Here is a 20,377-nt window from a genome sequence, read left to right on the forward strand (position 1 = left end):
CTTCTCTGGGCAACCTGGGCCAGGGGCTCACCGCCCTCGGAAGAAGGAATTTCTTCCCCACATCTCATCTCAATCTCCCCTCTTTTGGTTTCAACCCATTCCCAACGCCCCGTGGCTCCCCTCCCTGCTCCAGAGTCCCTCCCCAGCTTTCCTGTAGGAAAACCCAGCCGAGCATCCCAAAAACCAGGGGGGAAATTGTACAAATCCTGCGGCGACGCAGGACGGAGTGGGGGGAAAGCAGCTGCTCTTCCAGGAGATGGTCAAACCCTGGCTCAGCTGCTTCCCCAGCGCCGCGTCTGCATCTGATACAGATTCCTACAGACCCTGCGCGGTTCTCGAAAACGCTCGCCCTCCCTCCCCGAGTCCCCTCCCTCCCTGCCCCCCCCTTTTTTTTTCTCGTTTTTGGGTGTCTTGTGGTTTTCAGCCTTCCCCACCCCAGCGGGGCCAAACTTGCCTGCAGCAGCAGCAGCAGCAGAACACAAAGAGGTGGCTGCGAAGGCGCTGAACCGCTGCCAAAGCCGCCGGGCTGATGGGAGGCACACCCTACCGAAAGTCCCAGGACCGGGGGTTCTTTGCTCTATGCAGCTCTTTACCCCCAGCACCAGCCATTCTGGTTTAGGAGCTCCCGACACCCCCTGGTTACGACAGCCGCCTCCGCAGCTCACGCCAAAGAGCTTGAACTGGAGCCATCCCATCTCTCGGAGCTGCAAACGGTCGGGTTTTTGATTTAAGGGGGCTGTGGAGCCGGCACGGGAAAGGGCACGCAACCCTGGCCAGCGGGAAGAGCTCACCGCAGCCTCACGGGGTCCGAAATCGAGAGAATTCCCACCCAATTTATAGCTTAGCCCTGGAAAGAAGAAGCGGCAAGGCTTGGAGTTTGCGCCCTACAGCGATCTCCGCCGCGATAACCCCGGCAGTATCTTAGCAAACGCCCCAGCCACAGACACCGAAGGCGCCCGAGTGGGAACGCTTCTCTGCCTGTGGTCATCTGCAAGAGAAAAATAAATACAGAAAGCTGAAATTCAGCCCTCCCACCCCCCCCCCGCCCCCCGCCACCTTCTCCGCCCTGAGCGGCGGCAGCACAGGGCTCAATTAAAACCTATTTTGGGGACTTTGGGCCGTGCACAGACTGGCTGGTGGACCACACGGCCGACGACTTCCACGCAGCCTGCTCGTCACGCACAAACAAGCATCTCCGGGGCTACACCTACTAATTAGCAGAGGGAGTTCCCAACACGCCTATTCTGGGTCCTTCCAGACAAGCAGCTTTTGACATTTTCGCAAACTTTTCTCTGAGCAAATGCCAGAGCGAGTTACGCAGGAAACCAGCGAGTCCTTAAAGCCTCCGTGGAGGTTTGACAGGTCGCGGGTGAACAACCCCTTCGCTCAGGAAAGTTGCCTGGGGTAGGTCGAACCCCACCAGCCCGACTCCGATGTGCCTACGAGCAGGCTGGTTTGCATTCTTCCCCGACTTTTGGGGGCCTGACGCTCAATTTTCGTTAAGCCCCTATTACAACATCACCCGGAGCTCTCAAGAACCTGGAGATGGGTGTAGCTGTAATTAGCATCCACTTAAAAGCACCTTCATGCTGCCAGCCCCGTGCAATGCGCAAGAGCACGGCAGAATCAGGCCCTCACAGACCTTCTGGATGTGACAGTGACTTCTCGCTATTTAAGTTTCCCCACGATTTTAATCCTGGGAAACTCTTGGACACGACCATGTCTTGCGGCAGCGAGTTCCACAAGTGAGGCCGGAGCTGCTCAGGAGAGCCAGGCGCGAGCTCATAGAACCATGGAATGGTTTGGGGACCTGGAAGACCACCCAGTGCCACCCCCTGCCCTGGGCAGGGACACCTCCCACCAGCCCAGGTGGCTCCAAGCCCCGTCCAACCTGGCCTTGAACCCCTCCAGGGATGGGGCAGCCACAGCTTCTCTGGGCAACCTGCGCCAGGGGCTCACCGCCCTCGGAAGAAGGAATTTCTTCCCCACATCTCATCTCAATCTCCCCTCTTTTGGTTTCAACCCATTCCCAACGTCCCGTGGCTCCCCTCCCTGCTCCAGAGTCCCTCCCCAGCTTTCCCGGAGCCCCTTGAGGGACTGGAAGGGGCTCCAAGGTCTCCGCGGAGCCTTCTCTTCTCCAGGCTGACCCCCCCCAGCTCTCTCAGCCTGTCCTCCCAGCAGAGGGGCTCCAGCCCTCCCAGCAGCTCCGGGGCCTCCTCCGGCCCCGCTCCCACAGCTCCGTGTCTCTCCCGTGCTGAGGACTCCAGAGCTGGACGCAGTGCTCCAGGTGGGGTCCCACCAGAGTGGAGTTGAGGGCTAGAGTCACCTCCCTCGCCCTGCTGGCCACACTTCTTTTGAGATGGTTGGCTTTCTGGGCTGCCAGCGCGCGTTGCCTGCTCGTGTTGAGCTTCTCACCCCCCAGCACCCCCAAGCCCTTCTCCTCAGGGCTGCTCTCCAGCCATTTTCTGCCCAGCCCGGATTTGTGCTTGGGGCCGCCCCCACTCCCGTGCAGGCCCCTGCATTTGGTTGAAGTCTCTCTCGCATTAAATCACCCCAGGGAAGCCCTGGCCCGGGCCGGGCGCTCTCACCTGTGTTGTAGGCCGTGGGCATGGCAGAGAAAGGCAGCCCCTGCGTCAGCAAACTGGGAGTAGCCACAGAAACGACCGGGGTGGTCAAAGAGTGAGTCGCTTGGGAGACACCTAACCGCTGCGTGTTCTGCTGGGGAAGCAAAGGGAGAGGGAGTTACAACCCAGACGCGTTTTACTCTGTCGTCCTCGTGGGTTTTTGCCCCCAAAACCTCAGTCTGCGCCCCCTTGCCCCCCCACCCCGGCCATGCACCAGCCGAGGCTGCTCAAGGAGCCCGTGGGACTAAGCAGGACGGATCCTCCGGCCATTCCTCATTGCAACACAGCAAATGTGCAAACCACAGCGGTCACAGGCATGGAGGACCCTGGTGACGCTCATCTGCAGGTCACTTGGCCTTGGGTCGCCTTTCTGGGCTTCACCCACAAGAACCAGGAAAACCCCTGCGAGCACGGAGGGGGGATAACACGGGGGACGCCTCGCTCCATATTCCTTCTGACGTAAAAAAGAAGAGTCGCTGTTTTCCAGAGGACGCTCGTGAGGTTTGATGTGCTGCTCGCGGAGGGGGAAAGGTACCAAACCAAAGCAGCACCGACACCCTCCTCCTCCTCCTCCTCCTCCCCACAGCACCCACGGCCGAGAATGAGCCCCTCCGCCTCCAAGGCGAGCGGAAGATGCTGAGCATCGGCCTCGGGATTTTTAAAGGTCCTCTGGGCATGCTTAAACTGAAAATCCAGCGCTCAGCAACCTGCCGGCTCGGTGCCCTCATGAGGTTTGGGTGACTCAGGCGTTAGCAAGGTCCACTGTGGAAAAATCCTGCCCTTGGCCCGGTGCACGCCAGCCTCCCCCCGTGGTTTTCCAGGCGGTTACGTGGGCGGATCTACGGGTCAGATTCAGCCCTGTTTACAAGGCAGATAATCTGAGCTGTCTCTGCTGATCTGATTTAAATCAGACTCAAGAGGCTTCACTCTAATCTGAAGCGCCCCGGCACACGTCACCCCGTGAAGACTGGGGCAGCGCCCAGCTTAAAATCACGCCTGGCACGACGCTGGCTGCGTCCCCGGGGAGACGGCGGGAGCCTTCCCGGGGCTCCCAGCCCCTTTTAGGGCCAGGCACGGGACCCCGCAACAGTTCCCGGCCGCGCAGGACCCTCCTGGGGTAATGCTGGAGGCTAAACCCCCTGCCCTCGCCGCCCCCGGAGGGTGACGGCACCCGGGCGCGCTGGATTTGCAGCGCCCTGCGCCCACATGTGCCACCCAGCCCGCAGGTCCCTCCCCGCCACCCAGGGAAGGCGATTACCGGGGCTCTTAATTGCTAAAGCCCCGGAGCTGCAGGAGCAGGTTTTCCTGGCATGCATCCTGCTGGCAGCCGCTCCTCGGCCGTGCCCAGCGCTAAGGACACGGCGGAGAAATGCCTCCGGGGTGGGCAGGATGGAGCCCCGTCCCCTTCCTCCGCACCCTGAGCCAGCCCAGCGGGATGAGAATCGCAACCGCGTCCCCTCCTGTAGCCCCGCACCGGGGCTCTGCGGCTTTCCCGGGATGAATCCGGCCGCGATGGAGGGCTGGGGGGGGGGGTGGGATGTTGGCCAAGCAGGGGTGTATCAGCCCCGGGAACAGGGCAGCATCCCACCCCCGTTACACCCCGCGGCGAGTGCGGGGACGTCAGCCCCGGCTGCGCCGTAGGAAGCCCCCCCTGATTTCCACCCCCCGCCCCGATTCATGCAGGCAGGAGGTGCTGAGGTGCGCAAGCTGCTCCCCTCCGCCCCGTGCACCTTGCAAAAAACCCCTCCCGCTCGCAAACTGCCATGCCGGCCCCGTTACAAACACCATGCAGGCATGCTCCCGGGTGAGCCCGCTTGTCGCCGGAGGCTTGGTGACCACCTCCTGCTCTGCCCTTCGGGTCAGGGGCATGGAGAAAAATGCGGGGCCGCCTCCCTGAACCCACTAAAAGAGCAGCTCGGAGGCTGACGGTGCCAGGAGCGGGGGCCGGGGGTGGGGGGGGCCGGGGCAGGGCTGAGCTGACTCACGCCACCGCCACCGCCGCCGCCCGGGGTTGTTTGGGGAGAGGTGGGAGTTGCCATTTCGCTCCGAAGGAGCTGGTGTGTCGCTTGAGCAATACGGAGGGAGCGAATCCCGGGGGGCTGAAGGTCAGCGGGGCAGGGGGGGACGGATCCGCAGAGCAGCACCCCCCCCCGGCCCCATGCCCCGTGGGCCTTTGCCCACCCAGCTGCGCTGGCGTCCCTGTCTCGTGTGTGCGTCCCGTCCCCCCAACCCCGACTCCATCCTGGATGTTGTCACCTTCCGCCCCCCCCCTGCTGCCAGCCGGGCTCGGGCGAGGACTGCACTTCACTTCAGGCGAAAATCAGCCGGGTTGGCGTTAACAGGTTTAATTGTTAGTCTGAGCTAACCCGGCTGATTTTCGCCTAGAGCAAGCTGCTCCTCCAGCTCGGAGGCAGGCAATGCCCTGCGGCAGCGGGAACGGTGAGGAGCAGATGGGGAGGCGGGCGGTGACTGTTTTCACCCTGCCGATGGGGAAACTGAGGCACGGAGCTGCTGGGGAGGGGGGGGCGGTGTGCCGTTAAGCAAAGGCGGCTTTTGGGGCAGGGAGAGCGGCGGAATTCAAGTCCGCCGAAGCCCCGGCCAATCCTTCCCCTGGCCAAAAGCGCCTCCTCGCAGGCTGCGAGAGGGATTGGCTTACTCCCGGGTTTTTGGAGAGCTTTTCCCTGGCTGCGTTAGCTGCATCCTACAGCGGCTCTCGCCCTTTCCTCGCTGTGCTGACCTGTCGCCCATCTGCCCTGCACCAGAATAGCAACAGAACGGGGTGAATCATTGCCACAAACAAGGTGGTGTTCACTTTGCTGGCGGGGGGAGGCGGGGGGGGAAGAGAAGGGAGAGAGAGAGAGAAAAAAAAAACAAAACAAAACCCAACAACGCCCCCAAAAAAGCGCCATAAAAATAAAACGGGAAACTGCTCCCGTGCACAAAGGAGGTTTAGGGAGTGCTCTGGCCAGCCAGTGGATTTACACAGGCTTTAAATAATATCCTTAATATGGGAAGAGCCTGATTTACTCCCCATCTCTCAGGCGGTGGCGGTGGGCCAGCGCTCCCCGTGCTGCGAACTGCGGCTCCGGAGAAGCCCACGGCTGGCGGCGGTGCCCAGGCCGGCTCTGCGCGGCGCCGGCCCCCAAAGGGGCTGAGCCCCCCCGTCCCCGGGGAAACCAGCACCGCTTTTACAGCCTTAGTGGAGAAACAGGCCCTTTACAGCTCGTGTCAGCTCCATCTTTTCCGTCGGGAACCCAATTTTCCTAAAAAGTGGGTTTTTCTCGGGATTGATTTTCGGTGGCAGGACGGGATGTGACACCCGCGCTGGCAGCCGTCTTCCCAAGGGAGGGCAAAGGGGACGCCCCCGACGTGCCCCCCCACGCCTAGGCTGAGGGCAGGGTGCGGGGACCAAGGGGACAAGCGGCCCACGTCCCACCCCGCCGCGCCACACGCTCAGCAGGGCACTCACCAGAGCCAAGTGGTCCTCCGTCTGCCCGCCAGAGAACAGAGAGAAAACCGAGAGGCACCGTTAACTCCACCGCCACGCCAACCGCCGCACCGCCGCGCTCACCGGCACCACGCCCTCGCCGACCACCGGGCACGTACTGGGTTATACTGGTGCCCGGCGCGGGGCTTTGCACCGTGCTGTTTGCATCCAGCGCGGTGCAAAACGGGAAGCCAAGCCTTCCTCCTCAGGTCTCCCCCGCTGGCACGGCACCGCTGCCCGCACCGCCTCCGCTCCAGCGCAACGTCCACCCTGCAGCCAGGGGACGCGCCACCGCGACATGCCACGTCCCCACCACCCCCGTCTCCTCGCAGACCTCGGCCGGGCACTCACCAAATGGTGCATGAGCCCCTTCCCACTCTGCGAGGTGATCACACGTAAATCCGGCTTGCGGCTGTTGGTGGCGAGCTGCGTGCTGTGGGAGGGCGGCGGCGGGGACTTGGCCGGGATGATCTTGCCCAGGCTGCTGCCGTTGGAGACAGGCAGGAGACCCGGAGAGGCTCTGGCACTCACGTAGCCGTTTCCTGCAGGAAAATGGGTGACAGAGAGGAAGGTGAATGCACAGCGGTGAACGCATGGCCATGGTGAATGCGTGGCGATGGTGAACGCATGGTGATGGTGAACGCATGGAGATTGCATGGAGATGGTGAACGCATGGTGATGGTGAATGCATGGTGATGGTGAATGCATGGTGATGGTGAATGCATGGTGATGGTGAACGCATGGCGATGGTGAATGCATGGTGATGGTGAAGGCATGGTGATGGTGAACGCATGGCAACGGTGAACGCATGGAGATGGTGAATGCATGGTGATGGTGAATGCATGGTGATGGTGAACGCATGGCGATGGTGAATGCATGGTGACGGTGAATGCATGGTGATGGTGAAGGCATGGTGATGGTGAACGCATGGTGACGGTGAAGGCATGGCGATGGTGAATGCATGGCGACGGTGAAGGCATGCATGGCAAGCAGTGCCGCAGCAGGGCTCCCCGGGTGCTCCTCCCTGGGAGAGCAGCACCGCATCCCCCCAGGCTCCCCCAAACCCACACCGGGCTCACCCGCAGCCCCGGGGTAGTTTCCTGCCCGCCGGCAGCGCGGTGCAGCCCCGAGCGTGCTCGGCAGCGCCGACAGCCACGGGGACACCTGCGGCGGGTGCATCGTCCCCACCAACCCCGGCAAAGCCGCCCCGGGGCTGGCAGGGCAGAGGCAGGGCAGCGGCAAGGGACAGGCAGGGGACAGGCAGGGGACAGGCAGGGCAGGCAGCCGTCCCCAAGCTGCCAGCGCCGGGGGCAGCTCCGCAACCTGCAGGAACCCACCACCGTTACCGCAATAACAACCGATAAATATTACAGGCTTGATTTGCGGCAAGGCCTCTTTATGCCGCTCTGGCAGGGTACCGGGGCCCTGGCGAAGGGGGATAATTACTGTTATGTTCACTTTTAAGGTCTCTTTATGGTACCGGAGCAGCGAAAAGGGGCTGTGGCAGAGCAAGGACTCAGTTCACTGATCCCACTGCCCCTTTGAAGATCTGAGGTTCCCTCCTCCTCCTCCTCCTCCTCCTCCTCCTGCTGCCCCACTTAAGGATTTTATGTGCAAAGAGAAGGGGGGGGGGAAGAAGAAAGGAAAGGAAGAAAAAAAATCTAAAAAGGAAAAGATTTGATGAACATCAGGAAAGGAATAAATTGGATCAGATTACTGTTCTGATGAGGGTGGGTTTTTTTTTTGCTTTTTTTTTTTTTTTGTTATGAATAGGCCCCAAAGATAGAAAGGCGTTTAGCAATCACCAGGATTCAGCCCTCATATTCATTGCACGTTAGACCGGGAAAAATAGGTCGCTGATTGCATTATTAATCACATCTACCATTGCGCTACATCTGCATTTCAGCAGGCGGCTGGTGGCAGTGACGCCACAGCCGTGGCGCGTGCTCACCGGGGCCGAGCGCCAGCCGCTGCCTCTCCCAGAGCCATCCCAGGGCCGGACACGGCGGTGATGGGGCAAACTGGGCACAGGGGACGGCCATGCGCCCCCGGAGCCGCGGGTCTGATCCCACCGATGCTGAGGGAGATCCCCCACCGGGTCCCGGGAGCTCCCATCAGCGATGCCCGTGGTGGCCGGGCTGCTGCAGGCTGGGCAGCCCCGTCCCACAACCCCTGTATCCGTGTCCCTGCCCGAGGGAGGGGACTGGCTTTCCTGTCCCCAGCGAGGTGTCTCCCAGTCCCGAATCACCCTTGAGCACCCGTGCACAAGGCATGTGGCCGGTGCATCAGGCCCCGGCTATCTCCGTGCACCCGGAACTACTTGAAAGGCCACTGGCTTTTACATTTATGAAGGTGCGTAAAATTCCTCGGAGTGCGAAGAGAGGCAAAGCCAAATGGAATGTGAAACCCCTTGACGTCCTCCTTCCCAAGGTGGCACCGGCAGGGATGCAGACGTGGCTGTCACGGCAACTGGGGTGCAGGTCGGGGTGGCCCTGGCGCTGGAGGGGAGCGGGTTTGGGGCCCAGCACCGTCACCCACCCCCGAAGAGGGTCCCCTGGCAGGGGACTTAGGGCGCTGCCAGCAGAGGGTCCCCCCAGCCTGGAGCTGGAGAGGGAAGGGCTGCCCTCCCATTAGGATTTCGGGATAACCCTCACCCCAAAAAAAGGGGGCCAAAAGCGGAGCGCTCCGGGCTTTCTCTGCACCACCCCGGTGGGAATTTGAGCCTGGCAGCGCCCCGTGGCCTCGCAAAGCCGGGGATGGCCAGAGCACGGCATCCCCCAGAAGGACCAAGGATGGTGAACGCCATGGCGGGGATGCAGGCAGGACGTGGGGATGCAGGCAGGAATCGGGATGCAGGCAGGACGCGGGAATGCAGGCAGGATGCAGGGACGCGGGCAGGATGCGGGGATGCAGGTAGGACGCGGGAATGCAGGCAGGATGCGGGGATGCAGGCAGGATGGAGGGACATAGGCAGGACGTGGGGATGCAGGCAGGACACAGGAATGCAGGCAGGATGCAGGGACGCGGGCAGGACGCGGGGATGCAGGCAGGACGCGGGAATGCAGGTAGGATGGAGGGGTGCAGGCAGGACTCGGGGACGCAGGCAGGATGTGGGGACGCAGCCCGCATCGCTGCAGGATGCAGCCAGAGGCAGCCGGTGGCTGATGACTCAGAGGCAGCAGGTGATCGCTCGGTGCTGCAGATTGCAAGGGGGGAGAAGGAGGAGGAGGAGGAGGAGGAGGAGGAGGAGGAGGAGGAGGGATAGATGTCCCAGGTATCCAAAAAACGCAGAGCCACGCTCCCTTCCCACAGCCGCGCAGGGAGCCCCGGGGACGGCGGGGGTCCAGGGACAGCGGGGGTCCGGGGCTGGCCGCGGCCGGGCTGTCCCTGCTCCTCGCTCCCGTTTCCTGGAGCGGCAGCAGGAACGCGGGGAATGCTCCGGTGACGTCAATGCTGACATTCACGGGCCCTGCCAAGCTCCTCGCCGCCGCGGCTGCTCCCAACAGCTGACGTGGGGGCGGCCTTGGGGAGAAAAGGGGCCGCGAAGGTGGTTGGGGCACGATGGCCCTTTCCCTCTGCCTTCGAAGGAGCAGTGAAGCTCCATGTGGGGGGCTCCGGGGAGACGCCGGCGCCCCAACCGCCCTGGCAGGGTTTGCTCCGGAGGCGCAGCCAGGGAGAAAGGCCCCTGGCACAGGGAAAAAGTTATTCCCGGGAGCGTCCATGGTGCAGGGGATGGGGACGGGCGGCCGCGGTGATGCCAAACCGCGCCTGGACCAGCCCCGTCTGCAAAACCATCGGGACCTGGCCTCCAATTTGGTTTTAACTGGGGGAACGCCGAATTCCACCCTCTTCCTCTGCGCTGTGGGCTGGAACCCCCCCCAGGCAAAAAGCTCCCGAGGTGGGTGACGAGCCGGGGGTCCCCGCTGCAAGGCTGCCTTCCCTGCTCCCCCTCGCCGGGGGGCATCCATCCCGCTCCGCCCCGCGCCGCAGCCCGCAGCAGCGGGGCCGGTAGCAGCAGCTGCGTCCCAGCGGGACCCGGGGGGCCGCGGCTGGGTTTTGGGTTGTACCTACGCAAGCGCCGGCCCCGAAGCCCCCACCCTGCAGCCAGCGGAGGCCGACCGCGGGGAAGGAGGTATTATTAGCGCATTTTATAGCCGGGAGCTAAGCCACAAGGCCTGAGCCTCGTTAGCACCGAGGCTCTCGCAGCGGAAAAAGACCTTAATGAGCTTTTTTCCTCGCAGTAAAGTTCCTTTACGGGGTCCGAGCGCAAAGAGGGAGCAGGTGTGAAGGGACTCACCCGAGGTCGGGGCGAGGAACTGGTTGTGGCGCGGGGAGTTAAACCCAGAGCCGCCCGAACCATGGCCGCCTCAGTCATCCCAAAGATTTACAGCTCTCCCAAAGACCCCGGGGAGATGGTCTACCCCAGGACACGCAACCCCCCCACCCGCCTCAGTCTCTGGGGTCTCCGCTGAAACCAGCAGCCCCCAGTAAAGGCGCTGGCCTGGAGCGAAATCTTCCCTAGAGCTTCTCCAGCCACTGACGGCGCTGAACGGCAAAGCAAAATCCTGCCGAAAAGGGGAAACTGAGGCAAGGGGTGGCAAAAGGGGCCGAGGGCGGGGGTCGCGGCGCCCACACCACGTGCTGAAAGGCGGCAGCTCCTCACTTACCCACGGGGCTCGGGCAGGCTCCGTTCGTGTTGTTCAGGTCTCCCCCCAGCATCGCCCCTGCAAAGCAATTGGAAACACGGGGTCACCGTCCGCTCGGAAACAGGGCGGGCATCCCACCGTTCGGAGGGGAGGAAGAGGGGGAGCGGGAGGGAGGAAGGCAGAGGAAAACGAGCGGCGTCGCCTTCCCCGGGAGAAAATCCTGGGCAAAACGAGCAGCATTCCTGGTGATCAGGTTGGGGAACATTATCCAGGCAGATCCGTTTCCTTTGGGCGGGAGCCAGCCGGCACAGGAGCCCGCTCCAAAGGAGGCGGCTTGGAAAACACTGCGGCTATTTTCTTCCAAGCCCCTCTTTGGGGGGACACGGGGCCGGCGCTGCCGGGGAAGAGAGCCCCCAGCAGCACGACGTGAAACACTATCTCCCCTGTAATGTTCGCACCGAATGGAAACCATCCCCGCGCGCTGCCAGGACGCTGCTACGATTCGGCCTCCCGCGGTCCCAGCGCTTGGAAAGCGCCGCCGCTCCCCGTCGCGCCGGGAAAAACCATACCAGAGGCCTTTTTATCCCCAATAAACTGAACGTTTTTGCCTCGCCTGCAAAAAGATTTTCTTCTTTTTTTTTTTTTTTTTTTTCTGCCTTGTTATTATTTCTGAAAGCCACCTATTCACAGCCCCGGGCCGCCTGGCCACGCCGCGGGCGGCGATTTCGGCCAACAGCCGGCACGGAGGCTCCGGAGCCGTGACCGCAGTCATCCCGGAGCCCTGGGCAGGGGAATCAGGAGCCTCCGAGCCCAAACCCCACCTCTAACCACCGCCCAGCCCTTCGCACCCCAGATGGGGAAACCTGAGACAAAAACCTTTTTTTCCAGCCCCTGGCTCCCACGTCCAGGCTCGCAGCGAGCCCCTGAAAGCGGGAGAAGTGCCGAGGCGCAGGGAAGAGCGTTTGCAGGATCGGGGGTGCGGGATCGGGGATGGCTGTGGTCCCCAAAAATAGTTTCCAGCTTGAAAAAGGGCAAGGTGACACCCCGTCCGTCCCCGTCCCCCCCCAAAACATGGCAGCCACGGCACCGCGGCATCCTCCCTTCAAGGGATGGGGATGCCAAGTGCCGGAGCAGGATTTGGGGGTTGTGCCCTGTGGCGGGACCCCACCTGCACCCCAGACCCCAGCAGCCACGCTGCCGAAGCGGGTTTACCCCCCTGGGTGAGTGATGCCCGCCCCGCTCCCTGTAAATCCCCTTGGCCACCCTTCTCCCGAGCCGACGGCATTGGCCAGAGCCGAGATACCGACCCAACGCTGCCGCGCGTCGGCTTTGGAAGCAGCGCGGCAGCCCTCTTGCTCTCAGCTCGAGCGCACTGCTAAACAAGAAAAATAAAATTTAAGGGGGGGAAAAAAAAAAGAAAAAAAAGGCAAAAAAAAAAAAAAAAGCTCTTCTAACACGCAAGGGCCTGGCTCCCATAAACAGGATTTCTTCCGTGTCCCAGGCAGCGAGGGAATGAGACGCAGATGGCCGGACTTGGAACACCTCCGCGCTCGCAACCGCGAAATTATCCCCCTTCAAATGGAAGGGCGAGCGAGCTGGAGACGGGGAGCCTCCAGCCATCCTGCATTACAGCGAAACCTCTTTTTTTTTCCTTTGTCGGCCGAGGGGCCGGCGAGAGGGCAGGGGAGAGCCCCGCAGCCGGAGCCACGGCTGCCCGTGCCCGAGGAAGGCTCTGCCGCCCAGCCGGGGTGAGACGGGACCAGTCCCAGAGCAGCGAGACCCCTCTCCCTCAGGCCTGGGGGGGGTCTCGTCCTGCTATCCCAGCGCTTCCAGCCGTCCCCGAGACCGGTTCCGCCTTCGAACCACGGCTCCTATCGCATCCCGGCCCAGGCACCTCTTTCCACTCGCACCCCAACCTTCTGGAGGCACCTCCCAGCCCTTCGCCCACCCCCCCACCGCCTCCCCCACAGCCCCTTTGCGAAGCCCCCCCCCTGAACTCGCACAGCCCCGGGGGGCCGCCGCCGAGTGCCCACCGCCCAGATGTCCCTGTCACCGGCTCTGCCATTTGCAGCCCGGGCGATTTTTACAGCCCATCTGTGACAACCGAAATAGCAGGCAGGGGCTTTCTGCACGCTATTATTATTTATGATCACACGGCGGGAGAGCCGGGCTACGGTCACACATCGTCGTCGTCGTCGTTGTCCCCCCCTCATCCCCCCCCCTCCCCGCCGCTGCAGGGGACGCGGGTGACAAGCTCCTCTCCCCCAACCTGCCCTCCGCCACCCATCGCCGGTCCCCGCTGGAAACGACTGCTCCCTCCGATCTGTCAGCAGATCCGCGTGAGTAATCGCTGGGCGACCAACTGCAACCAGCGCAGCCCGACTCAGAAAAGCCCTTTTTAGGCAGCAGTCCCGTGTCACCGGAGTGCCACCGGCGAGCGGGATGCCGGCAGCCACCCCCAAGCCTGGGAACGGCGCCGGGTGACTCATCTCCGTGCGCTGCCCGACTGCGAAACAGATCCCCGCGGGGATCCGGCTCTCGAAAAGACCTTGGTAAGGCGGGGGGGGGTCACCCCCAGTTTGTGCCTTGGTCCCAAGGCATCCACCTCTGGCAGGAGGGCAGGAACAACACCCATGGGCAACGACCCTTCCAGGCTGCTCCTGCCACCCACGGACGCAGGGACACGTCCTGCCCCCGAGCAGGGGATGGAGGCAGCAGCGGTGTCCCCAGCCTGCCGGGAAGCTCTGCTAGGGCACGTGGAGGACAGGGAGGCCATTCGAGGCAGCCAGCATGGCTTCACCAAGGGCAAGTCCTGCCCGAGCAATCCAGTGGCCTTCTGTGGTGGAGTGACTACAGCGGGGGACAAGGGAAGAGCTACGGATGTCGCCTGTCTGGACTTCCACAGGGCCTTTGGTTCCCCATAGCTTTAAATTAGAGCAGGGCAGGTTTAGATGAGACGTTAGGATGAAGCTCTTTATGCTGAGGGTGGTGAGACACTGGCCCAGGTTGCCCAGAGAGGGGGTGGAGGCCCCATCCCTGGAGACGTCCAAGGCCAGGCTGGATGGGGCTCTGAGCGACCTGATCTAGTTGAAGACGTCCCTGCTCACTGCAGGGGGGTTGGACTCGATGGCCTTTAGAGGTCCATTCCAACCCACCACATTCCATGGTTCTATTCTATGGTTCTACGATCCTTCTCTCTAAATTAGAGAGATACTGATTTGATGGGTGGACGAGGAATTGGTTGGATGGTCACATCCAGAGGGTAGTGGTCCACGGCTCAGTGTCCGGGTGGAGATCAGTGACTAGTGGTGTCCCTCAGGGGTCCATACTGGGACCGGCACTGCCTCCAGCTCTGGGGCCTCGGCACAGGAGAGACACGGAGCTGTGGGAGTGGGGCCGGAGGAGGCCCTGGAGCTGCTGGGAGGGCTGGAGCCCCTCTGCTGGGAGGACAGGCTGAGAGAGCTGGGGGGGTCAGCCTGGAGAAGAGAAGGCTCCGCGGAGACCTTGGAGCCCCTTCCAGTCCCTCAAGGGGCTCCGGGAAAGCTGGGGAGGGACTCTGGAGCAGGGAGGGGAGCCACGGGACGTTGGGAATGGGTTGAAACCAAAAGAGGGGAGATTGAGATGAGATGTGGGGAAGAAATTCCTTCTTCCGAGGGCGGTGAGCCCCTGGCCCAGGTTGCCCAGAGAAGCTGTGGCTGCCCCATCCCTGGAGGGGTTCAAGGCCAGGTTGGACGGGGCTTGGAGCCACCTGGGCTGGTGGGAGGTGGCCCTGCCAGCTGGAATTGAATGATCTTTCAAGGTCCCTTCCGACCACCCCGATCATTCTGTGCTTCTACGATTCTATGCCCCGTGCTCGGTGCTGCACGCCCAGTGAGGCTCTCGCGGGAGGACGAGGGGGTGGGGGGTGCGAAGGGTGCCGCCATCGCTCACCTGCGCTGGCCGGTCTCTGCGGCAGCCCTGGGGACACGGTGTTTCTCTGCAGCGCCGGCTGCTGCGGCGAGAGGAGCCGGGGGTCGTTCAGCGAGGAGGTCACCAGGGACTGGGTCACCAGCGAGCTGCCGGGGTTGCTGAACTGCAGCGTGTTTTGGTTGGTCACCGGCACTGTCACGGGCATGGCGAAGTTCGGCGCGGGCACTGCGGACTGAAGAGAGAGCAGGGGGTAAAGAGGAGCCGGCGCGGCCGGGCGAGGAGCAGGGGGGACCTTCCCGGCTCCACAGGCTCTCAGCAAGAGCGGGCCTGATCCTGCAGCACAGGATCGTCGCTGAAAAAAGGGGGGGACAGTTCGGGGACACCCCCCAAGCCCCCCGTTTCACTGCTGATCTGCACTGCTGTGCTCGCACCCTGCCCGTGCTGGCATCTCGGAGGGATGCGCCGGAGCCCACCAGGGAAGACCGGGAAAAGCGATGGGACACATCAAAGCTTTGCAACTGTCCTGGTTTGAGCGACACAGGACTAACTGCTCTTCTAATGCTTGGGGAAGCTGCACTTTTAGAAGACTCTAGTGTCTGAATCTGTGAAAATATTTACTTTAGAGCCAGCTCTGCGGTGCGGGTTTCAAGGTCTCGGTGTTTTCGAGCTCCCCAGGTGCGGGGACGAGGAGGAGCGAGACCAGGGCACTTGCCCCAAGCTGCCAACAGGGTTATTTCACACCGTTCTCTCTCCCTCTCTCTCTCTCTCTCCCCCTTGATGGCTGCCATCCTGGCAACTCCTTGCCCCGGTGCCGGAGCCCTGAGCCCTTCCCTTCCTCCTGAAGCCGCACTGGCTGTCCCTGCTGGGAGCACACGGCTTCCTACTGATGGAATGGGCTGGGTGTAGTCCTTGTGCATTTTATATTGGTATCGGGATCAAAATTGGTTCTTTAGTGTTGTTCATTATCAAGTCTTCTATTAAATCTGTTTATATTTCAACCCTCCGGTTTCCTTGTTTTTCCCAATTCCCTTTCCCGGGCGGGGAGGGGTCATCGGGTGAGAGAATAATTGTCTAAAGGACAATAAATTATCGTGGGTCTCTCAAACCGTAACAGCAACCAGTCGCTTCGGTCCCATTTTGAGGCCGTATTTATTCACCCCCCCGGGTTTGCGGGGCAGCCGGCAGAGAGGTGGCCGCAAACCATCCCCCCCCCCTGCCCCGAGCGCCACGGCAGGCAGCAGCACGGCGTCTGCCCCCGCCAGCACCCAGAGCGGCCGAGCCGCCCTTCGTCCCACCACGGAGGCCGAGCATCCCGCGGGGATTTTATCAGGCCGTTCCTCATCCAGCAGGATGGGAAGATCACCGCTTTGGGCTGGCCGAGCAGCCGGGAAAGGCTCGTTTTGTTCCGCACAGCCCCCGGGTGACACTGGGATCCATCCTGGCACCGGCGGGAGCGGCTGGGAAGCGGGAGGAGCTGACCCCAGGGAAGCCGGAGCATCGCTAAAGCCCTATCCTTGGCCGCAGGTCGAGGACCAGCTTCACCTACCAGCGTCCCCGCCGGAGCCAGACTCGCCGCGATTATCCTGCCCGTCTGTCTTATGTCACCGATTTGCTCTTCGTTAACAGGAGCGGGCACCTGCTTAGAGGCTTTAGCAGGGGCTTTGCTAAAGTCCCGCTTTAATTTGCTGAGGGCTGGCGGGGTAGCGCCGACGGGACCACCACGGGGCCGGAGCTGGGACCCCGCGGGATGCGCTGGCAGAGGGAGCCGAGCATCCCCCCCATGGCAGCTGCTTGCGGGGGGGGGGATCCACTCCCCCAAATCTACTCCTAGACAGGCGATGTTCTTTTGGGGCGGGGGGGGAGGAGGGAGCGGGACGGTGCCCACCCAACGCCTCGCTGCTGGAAACCCTCCCCACCCGCCTCTCAAGGGCACCCCGTCCTTCAGAGCCGTCCCCTGGCTGCAGCCGAGCTCAGAGGATGGCGGCTCTGAGCCTGCGCCGCGGCACCGCCGCTCAAAGGCACCCGGCTCGGCGTTTCCCAGCCCTTCAAGGGCTACCGGGGGGAGCCGGAACGCAGAAACACCCCCCCCAGCTCCTTCTCCGCTTGGCCTTGCCAGGTTATTCTGCAACAGCTGCGAAACCGGGAGGAGGAGGAGGAGGAGGAAGGTTTCTCGGGCGCTGCACGAGCAGCGTTGTGTAATAAATCACTGCAAACGCGTCTGCCTGCCCGCACGTTCCTGAGAAGGGAAAGGAAAACCAATCCCCACCCCCCCTGAGGCTGTGCATCACATCGTAAGCAATGCCGCGGTAAAGCCGGGAGGTGGATACACCAACCGGAGAGCCGAGTTTTGCTTTTAATCCGTTATCGCCCATCCCGTTGCACCTTCAAAGAAGCGTCGGGCTGACGCTGCCCCGGCGGGCAGCGAGATGCGCACCCAGGCCACCGGCTAAACCGTCCCAGGTGTCGTCCCCGCCCCAGGGAGGACACACACCAGTCCAAAATCCCGGGGAGGGGGGTGGGGGGGGAGAAGATGCACATATCAGCCAAACCTCGACGATGCCCCTGCTCTCATGAAAAGCGATTCCAAACGCAGAAGCCTGCCTTTTAGCGAACAAGGCTGTTGTTAAGCTTCCCCGGCTGCCGGGACGGGTTAGTTGCCGTCACACGCAAACCCAACCCAGCCAGTTAAAAAGGGAAAAGCATCTTCTTCAACCTGCATCACTCAAGCCCTGGCTCGGGGTTTGGGGGGGGGGGGGTTGTTTAGTGGGGGAGCCGGATGCTATTCGCCCAGCGAATAACGCCCAGCACCTGAAATGCCACCAGCCCAAAGGACTGGGGGGTCGGGGGGGTGGGAAGCACGGGCCGTTCCTCTGGATGCTGCCCGCGGCGATGGGAGCCTGCGCGGAGCCCTCCCTTTGCAGCGGAAAAAAAAAAACGGCAGACGCGAAGCGGTCCCTGCTTTTCCGAGGGCGTTTTGCACCAAGGATAAAGCTCTGCTGGCTTTCTGACCTATTTTACACCGGCAGCAGGGCTTGTGTGAAGCACTGGGGCCGGGGGGGGACACGAAATCATCCAGCCGGGGCTGTACCCCCACCCTGCACAAGCCCTGGCAGGGTGGAAACTTGCCCCCTCACCCCCGGCTAATTAAACCACGGAGGAACCACTGGGAGGACGAGGCAGAGCCAAACCTCGCAGAGCTGCGACACCCCCATCCCGTTTTGTTTCACACACACCCCCCCCTCCATCTCTCCCAGGGCTCGGGGTTCCCCCCTTCCCCGGGAGATGCCGGGGATGGGGATGCAGATGCGGGGGTCCCCGGGAGGCTCCCGGGGCTGCGCTCACCTGCTGAGTCAGCAAAACCGAGAAGCCTGGCTTTCGCGAGACCTAATTCTCAAGAAAAGCCAGAATTTTAGCTCGGGGTGGGGCTTGCGGAGCACAGAAGGGCAGTTTTTTGGGTTTTTTTATTTGGTTTTTTTTTTTTTTTGGGGTGGGGGGTGTGGGGTGGAGGGGAGGAATGCGTAATTTTGCAGTGCTGCAGCCAGCCCTGGAAAACGAGCCTCCTTCTTTCGGCTCCCGGCAGCATTAATTACGGCTGCAGCGACTCGGGGCTAATCCCTCTGAAGAAGCCTTGCCCGCGTCAACAGTCTCTGCTCCCTTGAACTAACGACTAATTTGAAACGCGTCCCCCTCCTCCTCCTCCTCCTCCTCCTCCTCCCCTCTCCTGACACAAATCCCTTTCAGCGCTGTCCTGATGCCACCCCGGTGCCCGGCTCCGGGGATCACGGGCTAAAACCTCCCTGGATTTCTGCCACCCGCCACCAGCTGCCCCGAGGGCTCGGTGGATTTGAGGGGGGAATTAAGGCGGAATAGCCCAAACCGGGCCGAGTCTCGCAGGGATGCGAGGGGGACGGCACCCGCCGCCAGCTGACACGAACGCTGGGGTCTCAACCCAGGCAAAAAGCCCTTTTTTGGGGGGAAAGGGGCAAAAAAGGAGGCCCTAATCCACTATATGCAGCAAAGGAGGGGAGAACAGCGATATCCTCCTGCATGGAGCCAAGGAGGCTCGGGAGTGCCGGAGAGGTTGGCCCCCACCGCCAACTGACATGAATGCTGGGGTCTCAACCCAGGCAAAAAGCCCTTTTTTGGGGAGAAAAGGGGCAAAAAAGGAGGCCCCAGTCCAGTATTTGCACCAAAGGAGGGGAGAACAGAGATATTCTCCTGCATGGAGCCAAGGAGGCTCGGGAATGCCGGAGGGGTCGGCACCTGCTATCAGCTCGCATGAATGCTGGGGTCTTAACCCAGGCAAAAAGCCCTTTTTTGGGGAGAAAAGGGGCAAAAAAGGAGGCCCTAATCCACTATATGCAGCAAAGGAGGGGAGAACAGAGATATTTTCCTGTGCGGAGCCAAGGAGGCTCGGGAATGCCGGAGCTAATGGGAATGGTTTTCCCAAAGGTTGTCCCTGCTCCTCCGGGTGGGAAAGCGGAGGGACCCTCCGCGGCCCCTCCTGCATCTGGCCCATCAGTCCCGGGGTGCTCTCGGGGCTGGGGGCGGGCGGGGGGGGCTGCGCGCATCGGCTCCCAGGGCACGGCAGGGCTCCGAAGCAAAGCCATGCAAAATCCCACACGCTTCCCCCCCGGCACCCGGAGGCATCCGGGAAGGGGCAAGGCCCGGGGGCGGGGGAGGGGCTGCAGACCACCAGCTACTCACTGCGAGCCGGTAACTCTGCATCATTTTATCAAATTCCTCATCAATCTTTTTATATTTCTCTTCCGTCTGCGGGGTCAACGCAAACACTTCATCCCCTTCCGGGCTCTCGCACTCCCTGTGCTTCTTGTTCAGCGCCTGTTACGTTGCGGTGGGGACGGGGGACGGGGACACGGGGACACGGGGAGGGGGTGTCGGGGAGGGAGCGAGGGACGAGGGCGGGGGGAAATCGAACAGAAGAAAAACAAAACAAACAACAAAAAAAAAAAAAAAAGAACATATAATGAAGGTTTTCCGGCCAAGGGGCAGGTACTTACACCGTATCGCTTGAACAGGATATCCAGATCCTCGCTGCCTTTACGGTATTTATCCTCCATCAAGGGGCTCTGGTCTATGGAGTCATCGCCGTCGGGCTCCGGGCTGTCACAGCCGTTAAAACCTTTCTTTCTTAACGTCTGAAAACACAATCGGGACAGTTTGAGATCTGGGAGTGAGGACGGGGGAAAGCGGGCAGCTGCCGGAGCCGGGTAGGTCCCCCCAGGAACATCCCCCTATGGAGGAGGATTCGCTCAAATGAACACCTTCGCCCCAAGGTGTCGATGACCTCAATGGGGTGAAAAAGTCAGGATCCGGCCCTCGGGTTTTGACGCCGGGGTGTCTCCAATTAAGGAGGGGGGGGTGGGGATGGAGGGATGGATGGAGGGATGGAGGGAGGGAGGGATGGAGGGATGGATGGAGGGAGGGATGGAGGGAGGGAGGGATGGAGGGATGGAGCCATGGAGGGATGGATGGAGGGATGGAGCCATGGAGGGATGGAGGGATGGATGGACAGAGGGAAGGATGGATGGAGGGATGGATGGCTGGACACATGGAGGGATGGAGGGATGGAGGGAGGGAGGGATGGATGGATGGAGGGATGGATGGAGGGGTGAATGGAGGGAGGGATGGAGGGATGGAGCCATGGAGGGATGGAGGGATGGATGGACAGAGGGATGGAGGGATGGAGC

At 62.0% G+C, this 20,377-nt stretch overlaps 1 protein-coding gene across 15 annotated transcripts in view; it reads right to left on the reverse strand.

The window, feature by feature from the left end:
- MEF2D (myocyte enhancer factor 2D) overlaps nucleotides 1–20,377 on the reverse strand; it is a 107,395-nt gene that overhangs the window by 3,998 nt on the left and 83,020 nt on the right. For 9 of the 15 annotated variants that reach the window (XM_074566258.1, XM_074566264.1, XM_074566255.1 and 6 more), the window contains 6 exons: nucleotides 19,688–19,825; nucleotides 14,688–14,898; nucleotides 10,779–10,835; nucleotides 6,463–6,653; nucleotides 6,094–6,114; nucleotides 2,589–2,718 (listed from right to left, as the gene is read on the reverse strand). In XM_074566258.1, the coding sequence (XP_074422359.1) occupies nucleotides 2,589–2,718; nucleotides 6,094–6,114; nucleotides 6,463–6,653; nucleotides 10,779–10,835; nucleotides 14,688–14,898; nucleotides 19,688–19,825 (748 nt within the window). Of the gene's footprint in view, nucleotides 1–2,588; nucleotides 2,719–6,093; nucleotides 6,115–6,462; nucleotides 6,654–10,778; nucleotides 10,836–14,687; nucleotides 14,899–19,373; nucleotides 19,509–19,687; nucleotides 19,826–20,377 lie in introns of all 15 variants that reach the window. The other 6 variants (XM_074566267.1, XM_074566266.1, XM_074566265.1 and 3 more) reach the window with 6 other exon arrangements.

Source organism: Larus michahellis, chromosome 24, assembly GCF_964199755.1.
Source record: "Larus michahellis chromosome 24, bLarMic1.1, whole genome shotgun sequence".
Classification (NCBI taxonomy): Eukaryota; Metazoa; Chordata; class Aves; order Charadriiformes; family Laridae; genus Larus; species Larus michahellis.